The 17,852-nt window shown below is 51.0% G+C and overlaps 1 protein-coding gene across 3 annotated transcripts in view; it reads left to right on the forward strand.

Annotated features, from left to right (window-relative positions):
• LOXL2 (lysyl oxidase like 2) overlaps positions 1 to 17,852 on the forward strand; it is a 95,836-nt gene that overhangs the window by 38,273 nt on the left and 39,711 nt on the right. For all 3 annotated transcript variants that reach the window (XM_058550518.1, XM_058550519.1, XM_058550520.1), the window contains exons 3-4: positions 888 to 1,063; positions 14,998 to 15,209. In XM_058550518.1, coding sequence (XP_058406501.1) covers positions 888 to 1,063; positions 14,998 to 15,209 — 388 coding nt within the window. The remainder of the gene's footprint in view (positions 1 to 887; positions 1,064 to 14,997; positions 15,210 to 17,852) is intronic.

The raw sequence follows: 17,852 nt of genomic DNA on the forward strand, positions 1-17,852 counted from the left end.
GGCCCTGCCTTCACCTGAGTTCTGAAACCTGAGGAGGCAGCTCTCTTGGTTAGTCTGGCTGCTCCGTCTCTGAATCAGAGGGGAAACACGAGGAAGTGAGAAGAGCACTGAACGGGGAATCAAGGACCAGGTTCTGGGCTCGGGGGGCGGGGGAGCCTTGCACAATGAGCTGCCCTCTCTGAACCAGGCTTTGCATCTGTGAAGTGAGAGTAGCAGTGCCACCTCCTCCTCTTCCCTGAGGTATGGGAAAGTCAGGGGAGGCAATACATGTGAAAACACCTTAAAAACTCGAAACCCTCGGTTGCAGGATAGCTTAGGTTTTCCTCGAGGGGTCAGAGTTCAGCCTCTGCTGCAGATGGAAGGTGAGTTTGACTTGTCCCACAGTCAGTGTAACTAAAATCCTCCTCCTCCTCATTACCATTTTAAGCAGCTGTGGGCCAATGATAAATGAGACATGTGTCATGTATCATCTCTAATCTGCACACACCCCTGCAGTTCAGGTGTCATTATTATCCCCACTTTACTGATGAGAAAAAAGGGCTTTGATCAAGGCCATATAGCTAAGTGGCTGAGCCAGAATTCAAACCCAGCTTAGCATCCGAAGTCCCTGCTCTTTCCACTCCACGATGTGACTTCCGGGCTCAGCTCTGATTCCTGTCCTCATCATCTTCAATCCACCACATCCCCAAACCACATCAACTGCCCACTCTGGCAAAGGAATCCAGATGGTCTAGAGCTATATGCAATATCTTAACATACTAAAAATCAATTGATGACCATACCAGCTGCCAAAATTAGAGAAAAATTATCTTATGACATCGGTGCCCCCAACAACTCAAACCTGCTTTGACGTAGTACTTGGTTTTTTCCTTCTCTGCTTCCTTCAGGGCCCATCTGGTTGGACAATATCTACTGCACTGGCCAAGAGACGACCCTCGCAGCCTGCTCCTCCAACGGCTGGGGCGTCACGGACTGCAAGCACACAGAAGATGTGGGTGTGGTGTGCAGTGAAAAAAGGATTCCTGGGTTCAAATTTGACAATTCATTGATCAACCATGTAGAGGCAAGTCATGCACTCTTGATGTGAATTCTTTCCTTCTTCCATGTAGCTCACGTCTTGCCTACTCATTCCAAGAAGTGTGTGTGAGCCCTAAGGACGTGGATGTAAGCCAACTTGATTTGGTGTGGGGACAGGTGAGGGGAGGATTTCTGGAAAAGGCGATAGCATCAGTGGAGAAAGGGCATTCCAGACACAGAGAATGGCTTGTGCAAAGGCACAGAGGCGCAGAAGTGTGAACTGGGGATAAGGAGATCAGTATTGCTCAAGACTGAAATGTGAATCTGGGAGTGGTGTGAAATGAAGCTAGAAAGGTGAGCATGAAGGGCCTTCTATGCTATGTGCAGGAGCTTGCCCTTTGGGCTGGGAAGGTGTATTAGTTCTCCATTGCTGTGTAACAAGTTACCACCCAGATTTTGCAGATTCCAGCAACAAACATTGATTATCTCATGTTGTTTCTGAGGGTCAGGAATCAGGAGTGGCTTAGCTAGTTGATTGTGCTCAGAGTCTCTCATGATGTTGTAGTCATGTTGTCAGCGGCTGCTGGGGGACCCTCTCCCACACTGACTCATGTGGTTGTTGGCAGGCTGTAGTTTCTTTCTGGCTGTCAGCAGGAGCCCTCCATTCCTTCCCACGCAGCCTCTAGAGGCTGCCTGAGTATCCTTAAGACGTGGCAGCTCTCTTTCTCCAGAGTGAGCAATTCAAAAGAGAAAGAGAGGGAGGGAGCAAAACGTGGAAGCCACAGTCTTTCATAACCGAATCTCAGAAGTGGTATACCATCATTTCTGCTGTATTCTATTGGTCACACAGACCAACCATACACAGTGTGGGAGGAGATTACCAAAGAGCATGAATACAGAAGTGAGATCCTTGGGGGCCATCTCAGAGACTGGCTACCTGAGGACAGTTGTTCCCAAAGGATCAGAATCACTTTAAAAATGCAGTTACTCGGACCTCACCTGCTGAATCAGAACCTCCCACTAAAGGACTAGACTATTTTTTTTTAAGCTCTGTGGTGTTGCCAGCCTGATCCAGGGCAGCATTTGGGAATGGCAAAAGAGCTTGTGACTCTTTTTCTACATTTATGGCTAAATTTCAGATTTAGCTTTTCAATGAGTTCTTCACCCAAATAACGAAATTAACAAAGAGTTATTGCACAACTCTCATGTGCAAGGTATGTGGAGCTCAGGGCAAGAGGAGTAGGCAGCCAAGACTCCTTCCTCAGGGAACATGTTGGATGTCGCCCCCAAAGGGCTGTGGGGTCTGCCTTGAGTCCAGCCGAGGAGCTTCACTGTGCATTAGCCTCCAGCTGACCCCAGGATTGACGCTGAAGGAAAATGACTCTTGAAATTGCCTTATTTGGGCTCCAGAGGAAGTTCTACCCAGGCTGTGGTCTTTACATTTTCCTCTCATGACTCATACCATCCTGCTCTTTTCTCATATGTTCCTAGAGCGTGCTGAGTGCGCTTGGGAACTTGTTCAAGCCTGCATTACAGCACAGAGAAGGGTTTCCAGTCTCCTCTCAACCAGCAGGGTGAGACTGCCTCTAGTCGACACCCTTCAAGCGCTGCCGTTTGAGATAACCAGAAGAGATTGTGACAGAGCTGATATACTTGATGATCTTAGGTGTTCTCGTTACTGATGACAGCTTTGCTTTACTGTGGAGTTTATGATTTGGAGGGTGGGCTTGTCCAACTCAGTTTCACCCTTTCCACCTCCACTCTTTATAACATCATACAGAATAATTAGCACCCACTTATCTGTATCTCATCTTTCCAATGAGATTGGAAGCTCCTGGAAGGCAAGAGCTATATCTTATTCACCAGTGTATCCAATAGAAATAATGCTAGGGACCTACTGGCAACAATAGCTCCAACTCCCACATTTTCTTCTTCCCAGGAATGCAAACCAAAAATCATTATCCCCGTAGGTGAAGGATCTCCTAAAATAAAATATTAAACTAAACTGGGATGAGAAGTGCATAGAAGCAAATCATCCCTTCATAGCATTGCTCTGCCGAATAGGACAATGAGTTTGCTTATAACATCTTTAATGGGCCTCTATTCAGCCTAGAACCTCAGGATAATCCACTTGGATTGTCAAGTGAAGATCCAGGCTTCTGGGCATGAGAAAGTCATTGACAGCTTGAATAAAAAGAAGATGGGCCAAAATGTCAGCGGATTTGGGGTTGGGAAAATGAGAAGACTCATCTGCTGCTAGGAAAAATGATTCTGGAGAAAGGACTCTGTGAGTGGCACTCCAACAGAGAAGTGTTTACTGAGTGCCTCTGGGCCAGTTTTAATGCTTAGCGTTCGAAGGGGAAATAAGATGGGTCATATCAAAAGCAGAGCCTTAATTGGGTGGAATAGGCAGAGAAATGACTGAAAGAGATATGTTGGAGGGTACTTTCTTATTCTGGAAGGGCTGAGAGTCCATGATAGGAAAGCTCGGCACCTGTCTTTATTCTGGACACTTGTCGGGTGCCTGTTGCACCCTCATCACGGTCCAGGATGCCGTTAGGGAAAGAAAACACAGCGCTGGTCCTCCACCCCTTGTAACCTGAGAGGACAAGATGCATGCCTTGGGGAAAGCTGGAAGATCATTCCAAGGCAGGGACCCTAGGTCCTCAATGAATTTACAGTATCCCTGAGGGGCTACCTGGGGTGATATCTGGTTTGAAGGGCCAGATGACTTCCACAACATTTTCCTAGAGTGCCTCCCTCTTGCTGTCGTACAAATCACAATGGTTACCATGGGACAGGCTGGGAGCTTTTTGTCCAGCCACAGACACGGAGGGAATCTTCAATTGATGAGCAATCCCCTGTAACCTCTTCCCTTTGGTACTGGCTGAAAGCAGGTCATGAAAGGGCCCAGATGTCAGGATGTCTGAGGAGAACCTTTGAGAGTTGCCAGAAGATTCTTCCATCCAGGACTTCATGGCTAAAACTTATGCTTACTGGCAGAGCTGGCCTGATGGGTAGGGAGCTGCCTAGACCACCTACAGGGAATATTTGTGGGATGCTGAGAAATTTCCCTGAAATACCTCATGTAATAGCCTGTGTCAGTAGCTGAAGTCATGGAATCATTCCTCTTGGCTAAAGAAATGTCCCGTATTAAATGTTTGTGGACCAAATGAAGAGATGGACATTTGGTGGACGTGCAGTTAGATGGAGTCACAGTGTACTGACTACTGACACCCAGGAGAAGTGCTGATTGATTAACGTGAACATGGTGGATGGTCTCTAATGGTGTACCCCAGGGCTCCATCCTGCCTCTCCATCATGTGTCAGAACTTTGCATGGAGATTAAAATGTGTACTGGTAAAATTTATAGGACCCACAAAACTAGGAGGGATTGCTGGACTATAACATCATGGAAAGAGATTCAGAAAACCTCAGTAGGTTGAAATAAAAGGCCCAAGCTGTAACATATTAGGGTTGAATATAAGGTCCTATATCAAGGTTCATGGGAAAAGAAAAATCAGCCATAGAGTGAGAGCTAGAGAGAGTGACTAAAAAGAATTGATTATATTTAAAAAATCCCTGAAGGGGGTTGGTTGACTGAAAAGGTCAGTGAGAGCCAAGTGTGTGATATGGCTACTATAAAAGCGGATGCAAACAGCTACACTGAGTGAACAATTATTTCCCTCAGCTCTGCTTTTTGGACCAAGAACTGAGTACAGGGTTCACTTCTGGGGCCATCTCATAACTAGGTCACCCAGAGGAGGGACGAGCAGGATGGAGACTGGTCTAGAAACCATACCATAAGAGGAAATGAAGATACTGTGCCGAGAAAGGAGATAGGAGGGGAGGCATCTCAGTTCTCTTCAAATATTTGAAGTGCTACCATGGAGAACGATGTTTATGATGTATTCTAACTCCCAGAACTGAGATGAGTGGGAGGCAATGGGCATAGATTTCAGCTCAGTGCAAAGACTCCGTAACAGGAGGCTGCCCCACAGCAGATGGGGTTGCCCTCTTAGTGGTGAGCGCCTTGTCACTGGGACAGTTCAAGCAGGAACACAATGACCTCCTGCCGGGAGTATTGCAGCCAGATTCCTACATGGGGAAGGAAGCAGGACAAGGTGATTGCCAGGTTCTAAGATCCCTTGTTACTCTGCATCTATGAAAATGCAGCCGGCACATGCAGAGGGCGACCACTAGCTGACTATTGGCAGTATCCACCATTGGGTGAATCTGGTTACCCATGACACACACTCACACGGGCTTGCGTACACACACACACACACACACGCTCGGGGAAGGGATGCCGGGTAGCGTGTGTGCCGTGTGCTCCGGCCTCTCCCTGCCTCTTCTCTGGCCCCTCACCACTGTGGCCTTGAAAGCCGGAATAGACTTTTTACCCTCAATCTTCCACATCAAAGTGTGAGACCTCAAGTCCTCCCTCCACTTCCCCCGGTTTGGGGCCCCTAAATTCACAAGTGGCCACGAGTGAAGTGTGGTCCAAGTGAAGTGTCTGTTAATGCTTCTCTGTGTCTGTGACCCCAGGAAATGACTGGACCAATGACTGTGAGGAGGACACCCCGTCTCTCCCCATCCTTCCTCTGCAGGGCTGTGGCCAGGCTCTGTCACATCCACCTCATTGACTCCTGGAGAATGAGGACAGATTAGACCATTAGAGATGACCCTCATAGGCTTGTGCCTTCTCTGGAGCACACTTGAATTCCCCAAGCAGAGAGTGGAAGAAAACTGCACATCAGTCTAGACCACGTTCATGCCACTCCGGATGCCAGAGGCGTGAGTCACTGAGCCCTGGGGCCTGGCTGATGGAATTGCACTCGATGAGCTCACTGTGCTTCAGTGCACTCCTATATCTGCTTGGGGCATCCCTTGGGGGCTCCTTGACACTTCATAAACTCCCCTCTAGAGGAAGGAAAAAGTGCATCTTCTTCATATGAATGACCCCACCAAAGGAGAGTTCACAGGGCTGGCCCCTGAGCTACCTGTTGGCCGGCAGCTGGAATACGGGGCAAGTCCATTCTCTTCTTTAAGATGAGTGGGTTGAATTCAATCCCTCCCACCTATGACAGTCTGTAATCCAGAGTGGAAGTGGTTTCTCCATCAGAATGACACAGCATGCACTCATCATTTACAAGGTAGTTTTAAATATTATGTAGGGGAAAAAAACAAATCAGATGATTTCCATGACAGTGCTTTGCAGACTACACAGAGCTGCAGTAGGTCAGCTCTACCTCTGATTCCTTGTCCTGGGTTCATTTCATCCAGAAAATGACCCAAGCAGGGTCTCGGTTCTCCCCTTTTCTGGCATAGGCTGTGCTGTCACATCTTTCTGTGTAGTCTGAGCTTTAGACCCCAGAGCTGAAGGACCTGAGTCCCAGTCCCGTGGAGCTTGGGACTTGGCAGCTGTACGTCCAGAGTGGCTGACACTTCTTGGGTCTCTGGATACTTCACTGTAAAACAGCATTTTCATAAGGAAAATGAGTCTTAGGCCAATCCTCAAAACCTTCTTAAAAAGAGGTAAGCAGAAGCAAATAATAAAATGTAAAATACTGTTGGTTTCAAGTGAATAGGTCATTTTTAAACCTAGAAAACAGAGCCCCAACCAAACCTCCTAGGATTTCAGAGGCTCTTAAACTGAGAGGCTTTATTTCCTGTCTGTGGCCGTAGACAAGTTGGAAAAAGCATTAGATAAGGAGAGATTACAAATCCAGATGCCCTTCTGAGCAGACCTCTCCATGGGCTGTTTTGCACATTGCTAGGTCATGTGCTCATAGAAACCCCGGGGCTGGGGCCATGTGTCCTTAGACCAGGGAACACACAGGTCTTTCCCTTTCTTCACCTCCCCACCCCACCTTCTTCCCTACTTATTTTTTAAAGGCTCTTTTGCAAAAGCAGTTAGGTTGCCAGAACTGATTACGGATTCCCAGGCTGTGAGATTTACATGTTGCCTGTCCCCTGCATGACCCCGGGCCTCAGTTTCTCCTTTGTGACAGGAGGCAGCTCAGGAGATCTTGAGGGGCCAACAGAGGGATGATGAAGAAACAGCGGGGAGAATCTGGTACCCCTGCCCCCCACTTTCTCACATCCTTCTGGAAGGGCCCTGAGACCTGAAAAAGCTCTTTCTCCTCTTAACCACGGGGACTGAGGCTGTTGTGAATTTTTTAAATTCCAGGAGTCCAGGTTTTTATTAGTCACAGTCGGCAGCCAAATGCTTCAGGGTTTTCCTCTGAGCAGCAGCTTTATCTCACCAGCATCTGGGGGCTTCTGGGGGTGGAGGCCTGGAACCCGAAAGGGAGTAATTAACTCTAGAAAGATCTGGGCACTTCTCGGCCAGGAGTTTTGTCCCCCACAGAGGGTAGGTGCAGCAGGTTGCGCTGAGTGGGAAAGAAAGGGCATCTGTGTTCATCTCTGCGCGGTTTAGAAGGTGGTGGTCCCTCCAAGCCTAAATATAGACCCGCAGGAGAGCTGGGCGGCTTCCCTCCAGGGCAGAAACGGTAGCAAGTGGGCAGTTTGTGTCAGACTCTTCAGCAAGGGAGTAAAGAGCTATGGTGGAAGCCCACAGCCTCTGAATCCCCAGTTTTGCCGAACTGTCAGGCTGGGCTGTCAGATGTGGCTGTCCTGGGTTTTGTCTCTCCCAGCTCATAGGGAGCTGGGGCAAGAGGATGTTTAAGATCCTGCCTGGTGCTAACATCCCTTGATTCTATTTATCGAGAGCCTCTACGTGGTCAGGGCTTGCCAAGCGTCACAAGGGACACAGGAGAAGTCGTTCTAAGGTGACCTTTTTTCCCAACTAAAAATAGGTCACAGCCTCTGAAAAGCAAAAGGGCATTTATGCAGCTAACACAACAAAATATTTGAAATTGTGCAAATCCTGGAAAATCTGGTAACCTGATTTGTGGTCAGAGTGTTTTACAGGCAACCCTTTGAAAAGTATGGATACTGTTATAATTGTTTGTGAAGTGAAATAAATGAATAAGTGACACTATACTTAATCGTTAGATGAAATAAATGAATAGGTAGCATTATAATTTGTTTTAGATAAAATAAATGAAGGGACAGTATGCACTCAAACTTTGAACAGTGGGGACTGGATGGTAAATGTGTGGCAGTCTGGAAAGGGAGAGATTAATGGGGAGAGATCAGCGGGAGGGGCGCTGAATGGAAGAAGTTGGGGCTGGAGGGGGCTGGAGAGAGCCTCTCTCTGCCCTGGTTAGGTAGGTCTGTTCTGTAGGGTGGCCTGCTGATGTGACTAGTGCGGGCTGGTGGTGTCCAGTCCGGCTCCACAGTGGGCTCAAGTAGTTCATTTGAGTCACCTCAGCCATGCTGGAAGGGTCAGTGCCGAGGAATTGGCCCACCCCATCCCAGGAGGCTGCTGGTAAGGCAGCTGGATGCTGCGTCTGTTCATTCATTTACTCAATACATTTTAATTGAGCAGCAGGCCCTACGCTGAGCACTGGGAATAGAGGGACTGATGAAAGTCCTGTCTGGGGCTTCCTGTCCCGTAGTGGAGATTGCCGTGAAGAGAAGCGTCAGGTACCCCATCTGGGAGTGTGGTAGATGGTTCGACCTGGCCCAGGACTTGCCTGGTCTGTGGCCTCAGCACCCCTGCTGGGTCGGAGGGACCGGTTGCTGGAGCAGGTGTCCTGCCAGCTTCCTGCAGACAGCAGGGCATGCCTGTTCTCCAGAGGCAGCCTCTGTTACCTACCCAAGTGCTTGCAGGTTGGAAAATGAAACTCAGAGCATATAATTTTCCAGCAGCATTGCAAAGCTCTTGATTTATAGGAGGAGGGCCCAGACAGACTGCCGGCTTTTTCCTCTGGTGGTTCAACATGACCTCAGCTGTCCACGCCACCCCGCCCCGACCCCCTCCGCCCAGACTGGTCTCCATCACACAGAGCTGAGGAGCAGAAATCTTGCAATGCCTGCCCTCTTCCCTTTCCCCCATCTGACCCTGCGGAAGACAGTGGCTAGAGAATGTTGCTGGCAGCTTCTTCCGCTGTGAATTCCTGATTTGATCATCAAAAGGGGATAATTACAGTGTAGCCAGACAACATGCCTCATACTCTTGACGGATAATACCCATCAGCTAAACCGTGTAAACATGTGCTGAGAGGCAGATCAGCTTTTAAGTCAGTTCAATAACTATTAGCATTAGATTTCGAGGGGAAGAGGGAGCTGTCAAATAGCTCAGACGACAAGAGAATGCAGGGATAAAGAGCGACATTCTCCCTGTCCGTCCACAAGTCACACAGTAGCGCTCATGCTGTGAAGAGAGGCAAGTGCTGCCTCGTTGTTTATTTTGAATTAAACAAAGAATAAAGGGAGCCTTTATTAAGTTTTTGGCTTGAGAGCCCAAAGTTTCTAGCTAAGCTGAATTCCTGTAATTGGATTTTTAAAAATTATTATTGGTTCATTCCAAAGATATTTGAGCACCCACTATGTGTTGTGTCTGTCACTAGGAGCCATGGGTAATACAAAAATGAGTAAGGCACAGTTCTGCCCTTGAGGGACTCACAGTCCGAGGAGGCGGCAAAAACACGTGGCAAGATAAATAGTACTACAAGGCAGTATAAACCAAGGACTAAATGCATGACTCAGAAAGCAAGTGCTAGAGGAATGAGGAAGAAATCCAATGATGTGGATGAGATATCTGGGGAGGGGGCTTTGTGGAGGAGGTGGTACTGTCTCTCCCCCTCTGTCATGAGTGACTGCAAGGGACTTACCTGTCTGGCTGACCTGTGCGTCCCAGGGCCTCACACAGTGCCTGGGACACGGTACCACTCAACAAATATTTTTTGAATGCATGAATGAAATTGTCCATGATGGTCAGTAGGGTTCTGATGGGTAGAGAGAAGGGAAGAGAGAATTGCAGGGAGTGGCTCTATGCTCGGGTTAAAAGAGTGATGTCGGCGTGGTGGTGAGAGAAGCTCGCTGGCTGGGAAAAGGGAAGGGAGGGAATGAGATGGGTCAGATGAGGGAGGCTCCTGACTGGGAGTGCTGGCTCCCGGGGAGCCACGGGGAGGCCTTGAGCAAGACAAATGCATGCACAGTGGTCAAGGACTCATGTGCCGGTGGTGTGCGTGGTGGACTGGGCCCGCAATTCACGCGGACTGAGGAGATGCGCAGGACCCACGTGAAGTGACGGGATTGTAATGCCTTTCTTTTTCTTCCACGGTTCTCATTGCCCAGCTGACTGAAAAACAGAGGTGAGAATGGAAAGTTGATGGAAGGAGGGAAGAGGCCTTGCTGGGCAGACTGGGCTATGAGAGCGAGGAGGAGGGTGTAGAAGGTGTGCGAGGCTCGTAGTCTGCATGCTGGAAGGGTGGGGGTCCCACTCAGTGAGAGGAGCAAAGATCGAGCGCATCTCGTACGCTTTTGGTTTGAGGTGCTGAGCTGGCAGTTGGGAAAATGGATCTCTATCTGGAAGGCCGTTTTTTGCGTGTGTGTGAGGAAGATTAGCCCTGAGCTAACATCCATGCCAATCCTCTTTTTTTTTTTTTTTGCCGAAGAAGACCAGCCCTGGGCTAACATCCGTGCCCAACTTCCTCTACCTTATGTGGGACACTGCCACAGCATGGCTTGACATGCGGCGAGTCTGTGCGTGCCTAGGATCTGAACCTGCGAACCCCGGGCCGCCGAAGTGGAGTGCACGCACTTAGCCGCTACATGGAAGGCCATTTTTTAAGATAGCTGAATAAAGAAGGCTGAGGGCAAGATGCAGGAACCTGTTAGCAGTAGAGGGAAGGGGCTTGCTAAGTGAGCAGAAGTTGTGTAGAACTAACCAGTCGTGCATTCGAGTTGGGATGATGGCATAACTGGTCTGTCTCCCCATCATGGTCCTCCCACCCCAACCACTCCAAGGATGACTACTCAAGCGGGAAAGCCTGGGCTGATGCTAAATTATGACCTCTAGAGCGAAGGAAAGGAGGGTAGTTGGGCTAAGACCTGGCCCTTGCAAATGTGCCTCCCCGGGAGGCTATGCGCCTAGGAGCGAGCTTTCAGACAAATTGTGAAGTGGATTCTTGTAGGCTTGTGTGCTTTCTTGCCTTGTCTCCCTTGTATCTTTCCCTGATGCAATCTCCAACTAGACTTTCAAAACTGGCAATTTTTCCTCATTGGCGACAGCCCCGGACTGTCACATTCTAGAATTTGCAAGTCATTCACAGATGCTGCAGAGGTAAAATGTAGTTCAGCGCAAGACTGGGAGTCCTAGCCCTGCTGCTTCTCCACCAGCCTGTCTTTCCACCAACGCTGGCTGAGGTAGCGCAGGTCCTGGCCTCACCGCACCCGACTCTCCCTTTTGCAAGTGGATGACAGTCACTCCCAGGGCTTAGGCCCTCCCTGGGTATGTGATGAGCTCTGAGTAGGACAAGTCCAGAAGGTCCTGTGAGTTCCCTTGGAGGGAAGCCTTTTGGAGATCTGGGTGAACTATTGAACTGTTGTCTTTGGTGAGAGGGACACCATTCAGACTTCAATTTAAGTTTTAAAACGTGCCAGACACATTACCAGCTTCTGGGCTATTGGGCTTAATGTAACACTAGCAAGTCTAGAGAGCCCTCTGTAAGAAAAGAAAAATGTGTTTGTGTTTTAGTGTTTCAAATCTTCTCTTCTTTTTTGGGGCTGAATTTCTGGGAAAAAAATTCCTAACACTTGTGGTTGTGGGAGGGATTCCACAGCAGTGAAGTCAGGAGGGGAGTTATGTGTGTACGTGTGTGTTTTCCTACAGAGGTCTCTGAGTGGCCCACATGAGCTCGGAGCTAGCAGTGAGCGCTGAATGTGACCACGAGGCTTCCCTGCCGCCCCCTGGCCAGAGTCCAGGAGCAGCTGGGAGGCAGCTGTCCCTCACGCACTCTGGTCTGACTCACGGCTTCTCCCGGCAGGGCGCAGGGTGGACTTCGAATGTGGGCTTCAGATGTGCAGGCCCCAAAGGTCCACCGGGAGGCTGAGCTCCAGGCCCTGCCTCGTTTGGGTCAACTCAACACCGGGCAGTGGACAGGATGGGCGGGACCACCCAGGGACAAGGGGTCGTGAGCGTGGAGGACGGGCTTGGAGTAAGAACTCCGTTTTCACCCTTGTTTGCCTGCTTATTGGCTGTGTGAACTTGGAGAAGTTGGAAAACCTTGCCAAGCTTTCTCATTTTTCACCAGTAACATGGGTATGTGTCAGCCTTCTCATAAGTTGTCATGGGAATCGAGTAAGAGAATGGACATAAAGTTCTGAGCACAGAGCCTGACGTGTAATAAATTGGTTAGTATTTGATAGATGAGGGCCATCACAGTCGTTATTATTCAGAGAAGAGACAGGACCCTGTAGTTGGGGCACAGGGAGGAAACCTGGCAGGGTCCATGGGGCGGAGAGATCGTATTTTGTCGAATGAGTGAATGAATGAAGTGAGAGAGGAGACATTCCATTATGAAGTAACAACAGCTGTAAAGCCAACCCTGACCTAAGACTTTGGAGGGAACAAGTCTCGCTGGACCTTTCCTTTACCACATAGGTGCACAGGCAGACACACCCTCCCACAGACACACACTCCACACGTGCAGAGACCCACACAACTCACGGACACACAACCCTGTTGCGTACACATCGTCATGCATGCAGACACACCAAACAGATGCACTCCCAGAAACACATGTACAGATACACAGACACACACTGAGAAGTATACTCATGACACTCAGACACACACAGAGACACACACCATCACACACACACATGCAGTGAGTTGGTGGGAGAACAAGGACAATGACACCTAGTTCTAGTGCTTTCTCTTCTCCAGGCCTCATTTCTGCATTCTGGAGCCCACCTGGCTTTCCCCACCAGCCATAGTTCTGCTGAGGGGATGCTGTCCCACATCAGGACAAGAGTCTAGGGGTCTGCTGAGCTCCCCTCGCTGGGCCTTCCTCCTCCTGTCGTAGCCGGGGTGTTGAGGTTCCCATTTCACAGCTCTCCTTAGGCGGGTGGTGGTGGGGAAATGGAGTGCGGGGTAGGATCTGTGAGGTTAATAAATCGGCCCAGCCTGCCTGCCCCGTGAATCCGTGGGGCTGATGCCACAGCGGTAACTTTCCTTCTGGGCATTGGGCATTACGCATTACGCACTGGAATTCCAGCCCGGCCTCCCGAGGTGGGAAGGCAGGAGGGGACTGGCCCATGGGCCGGTTTAGACCTCAGGCCCTTTCTTGGCTTGCCTCTGTCCACGTGTCTTGGTGGCACGAGTCCTGTGCCCTGACGGGGGCTGTAAAAGATCCAGAGTCCAAGCTGGCAAACATAATCCTGCCACTGGCGGCTTTCCTTCCGCTCTGCATGGAAAGGACGTGGGGCCGAATGCCATCACTCCCGCCCACATACTTTCCGCTGCCTTGCAGGACCGGTGAACCAAGGCCTGGCTTTGGACCCTGAAGCCAGTGGCGAGGAGACATGAATCCCTGGGCACCCAGATAATGGTCCTGTTCAACCTCGAGGTTCATTTGCATCCTGGCTGGACGGGGGCTCGGGCACTCAGGTCGCCAGGTTACCCCTGCCAGCACCCCTGCCCAGCCCTACCTCTCCCTCCCTGGACCAGCTCAGAGAACTTCTCACATTGTGGCTCAGGTGCTCCCTGCCTCTAGGTGGTCCTGGGGACATAATTGCCGATGATAAATGGGGATGATGGTAGTTATAAACCACCTCATTCTATTGTTTGAGGATCAAGTAAGAGAATGCACATAAAGCACTTATTATATTGTAATTCATCATATCTGAGTATAGATTTGGGGCTGGGGACAGTGAGGGGGCTGGCGGTGTAGGTGGAATCAGTCATGATGGGCCATGGGCACCTCAATAAGTAATCTGGGCATTACTACGTAGGCAGAATTGTAGGTCAAGGGACAAGATGAGCTGTGTTAGAAAGAGCTCTCTGATGTCTTCCTGGTGGCAGATGATAGAGGAGAGACTCAGGGAGCCTGCAAGAGCTGGTGGAGGCCCCACTGGTCAGGGGCAGAAAGAGGGGCTGGACTTGAGAGATTCAGGAGGGAGCTTGCCCAGTGTTTGGGGGCAGATTGGGTGAGCCTTGGAAAAGCATAAAGGTACCACTGTAACTCCGGGGAAGCCCCCCGTTCCTCTCACCCAGCCTGGCTCTCGAGGCCCCCTGTCCTTCTACCGAATCCCTGGGACTCAGGGGTAGGCGTGAGGCAGCAACGTTGCTGCTCAGTGTCAGGGGTGTGGGGTGGAGAGCCCACGCTCCCCACCTCCAGCCTCTTCTACTTCCTCCTGTCGGGTCCTGCCTCTTTCTCTGCCACAGGAAGATGGATGGTGTGGGGACGGGCAAGGGGTGAGGAGGGGGCTTAACAAGGGCCTCAAGGCCTTTGGAATCTTCCCTTTCCTTGCCACAGCCCAATGATTGTATCCATCCCCCACCAGGACGCCCCTCCCTGCTAAGCAGGCCTGGGTCCCCGCATACAACTTCCCCTCCCATCTTCTCCTCCCCCTTCTGTCCTGGGGTTTTCACACTGAGGAATGCCGACCCTGCCGACCCTCGGGTACGAGGTCAGGTGGAGGTCGAGTTCGTGTACAAGATGACACCACTAGTCTCAGGATATCTGAGGCTCAGCTGCCTGAAACTTCAGTTTTACCGAAAGTGGGGAGACACACACACACGCTTTGGAGTAAAATGCGAAATCCAAATTCTTTTTAATATAGAACATGAAAATTCAAAGAACACATTCTCTTTTCTGCTTTTATTTTGAGACCCCTGCAGGAGGAGGCTGCTGCCCTCTGCTCCCCGGGCTTTCTGTAGGATGCAGGAGAGGCTGCTGGGGTCTTCCCCCAAGTCTTCTGATTGCTCCAGGCCACTCGTGCTCCCCGTGCTCTGCACGGCCTGAGGGTAGGCCAGGCTAGCAGATGGCCCAGCCTGTAGGCACCCCTGGACGGCCGGACCAGGGAAGTAACCCCTCTCCTTCCGTGCCCCCTCCTTCCCAGAACCTGAACACCCAGGTGGAGGACATCCGGATCCGGGCCATCCTCTCCACCTACCGCAAGCGCAAGCCCGTGACGGAGGGCTACGTGGAGGTGAAGGAGGGCAAGACCTGGAAGCAGATCTGTGACAAGCACTGGACGGCCAGCAATTCCCGAGTTGTCTGCGGCATGTTCGGCTTCCCTGGGGAGAAGACGTACAACGCCAAGGTGTACAAGTAAGAGGCCTGCACAAGGCGGCGGCTCCCCGGGCTCCGGCCCAGCCTCCTTAGAGTAAGCTCTTCAGTGGGCCCTGGGCGGAGGGGAGTCCTCCGGCCGCCGCGGGCCAGCGTGCAGTCCCTTCCTGTGAGGAGCTCACTCTCCTGCGGGAGGCCGACCCCACATGAACGACAAAGGTGGGTGAGGGAAGGGATGTGGCAGAGGTGAAGGGCGAGAAAAGTCCCACCTCTCGAGGCTGACGGCCTGTGCAGTGACCGCATGGACTGGACAGGGACAGCATCAACCTAAGGAGAAATGTTTGCTTTTCCTCAGCAAATGATTGTTCTGAGAAATCTGGAACTTACAGCAACTGTTAGGAAATTGAGAAACTGATCAATTTGATTCAGTTAGAGCAATCCCAATTAAATCTTACCGTGCTGGTGTGGTCTCCCAGGGGGAAAATGTAGATGATCAGGAGACTTAAGAGTGATTTGCCCTGAGGGATGTCCAATGAAGGGATTTCGGCCCCATGACAAGCTGGTGGCAGGGGTATATTGGTTGGTAGTTGGGTCTTCCTATCTCCTCTTAATAGTGGTAATAATAATCTGTTTACTGAGTGCTTACTATGTGCCAGGCTCTGTTCTTAGTCGTTTGATCCTCACAATGCTAGGAAGTAGGGTCTGTTTCAGAGTTGAGGAAGTGAAGTCAGAGACAGCTGATAGAACTAGGAAGTGGCAAATCTAGGATTCAAACACAGGTCTCCAGCTACAGGGTCTACCACAACACTACCTCTTTCCTTTCAAGCCAAGGGGAGAGGTGGCTTCCAAGTCAGGAGACATGAGTTCCAGCCCCAGCTGGCCCTCCAGATCCCTGGGGTCAGGGCAGGCTGCCTCGCTCCCCGGGCTTGGCCTGGCCGCCTTTGGTCTGAGACCCCAGCCCACCACGAGGGTGAGTGCTGGCGGCAGAGCTGCCCAGCTAGGGGTGCTCACAACACCCCTGGGAGTGGTCATAGTGGTGATTCCCACCCCAGCAGCACCCAGACATGGGCCAGACCTTCCTGTTTGCATGGGGTAGGGGACGGTGGTGGTCTTGTCCTCTGAGTACTTTGGAGAACTCCCGCCAGCTGGCCAGCCCCTTCCCTGGAGACACCTTCTCAGATTTTCCTACCAATTGGAGCCAAGAAAAGAAAAACCCTCTCCTGACGGGCTTCCTACATAACTGGCCCTACCGGAGTCCCCTGGCAGCCAGTCTGAGCCCAGTCCTGGGAGCGGGAAGGCTGCCTTCAGTGTAGCACATGGTGGACTGGTGTCCTTTTCCTGCTTTTGAGGAAGATCTCAGATCTGTCTTGTTTGAAACCCCGCTCCCTGACTCTCCTACCCCCACATCTGTGGCTTTGCTCTTTCGAATAGTGGCAGGAAAATGCTTCGAAGGCTGGGAGGCCTCCAAGGCGGTGGTGGGTGGTGTTCTCAGCTGAGGTGGGAGATGATTGACAGATGCTGCTGGAAACCAGCTCCTCCTCCTGACCTCTGGCTGGGGTGATGTGGAGGGCAGGAGGGTGGGCACAAAACCTTCTTGGCTTGTCTCTGACATTTCATGTTAGTCTCTGGGACTTAGCTAACTGTTGGGCCCCAGAAGAGAAAGGTGCGCTGGGAAGAGTTTCTTTGCCTCCGTGGTGCTGTTAGGGGCTGAGATGGCAGCTGGCTGGAGGAAGCTGTTAGCAAAGAGCAAGGGCTCCCAGGTCATGGGGCGGTTTCAGGGGTCACTGAGTCCAAGCCCTCAATCTGTACAGGAGGAGACTGTCAACCTGCAAAAACAGAAACCAGTTTAAGAGGCAAAGCGTTTATTTGGGATCAGAGAATTGCAATTTGGGAGCAGAGATTCAGGTAGAAATCCGTATAGTGTCCCGCTAGGGAGTAAAAGTCAGGGGCTTTTCAAGGCAAAGAAGGGAGGTTGTATCACAAAGAATTTTAAGTGGAGTTGGAGGCAGAGAGCTAGTCCTGGCTAAACATTGACTGGCTATTGATTCTATCTTCAGAAAGTCCATAGTCCTCGGTCTTTGTGATCAGGATGTCGTCCTCCTGCTGACTTCTCAAACAATTGCTTGTAAAACAATAGCCGTTTTGGCCCAGTCCAAGGTTCAAGACAGCAAGGCAGTTTCTCTGGAAAGAGAGCTCCAACTGCATTTTAAAATGGCTCCACTATAGTGAGTTTTGACAAGCCCCAGGCCTGAAGGACGGTGGACTTGGGGATCACAGAGCCCGCTCCTGGCAGAGTCTGCAGGGAGCCTGGGTCTCCTCCGGGGAGAGCTCTCTGCTCTGCCACCTCCACCTTCAGACCCTGCTCCAGCTCTGCTCCGCCCTGGATGCAGGGCCTGGCCACACGGCACAGGCCTCAGCACGGGGCTAGCTGTTAAGTCTGAGAGCTGGGGCAGGACTGGCCTGGGGAGGGCGTACCTGTGAGCCGTGCTCAGAAGTTGTTGAGGACAACGGAGGCCTGGGAGCTGGAGTGAGGCCACACCCTGCATGGTCCCTGAATCCGTGGTCTTCAGGAGCGTCTTTCCCCATCTCTGTTTCACGCTTCCCAGTCCTGTACCTGCAGTTGCTGACAGCACTTCCCTGAGGCAGGGGCAGTGGCCTCCCAGGGTGGCCCTTCACTCTAGGAAG

The sequence above is a fragment of the Diceros bicornis genome, chromosome 11, assembly GCF_020826845.1.
Source record: "Diceros bicornis minor isolate mBicDic1 chromosome 11, mDicBic1.mat.cur, whole genome shotgun sequence".
In the NCBI taxonomy this organism is placed as follows: domain Eukaryota; kingdom Metazoa; phylum Chordata; class Mammalia; order Perissodactyla; family Rhinocerotidae; genus Diceros; species Diceros bicornis.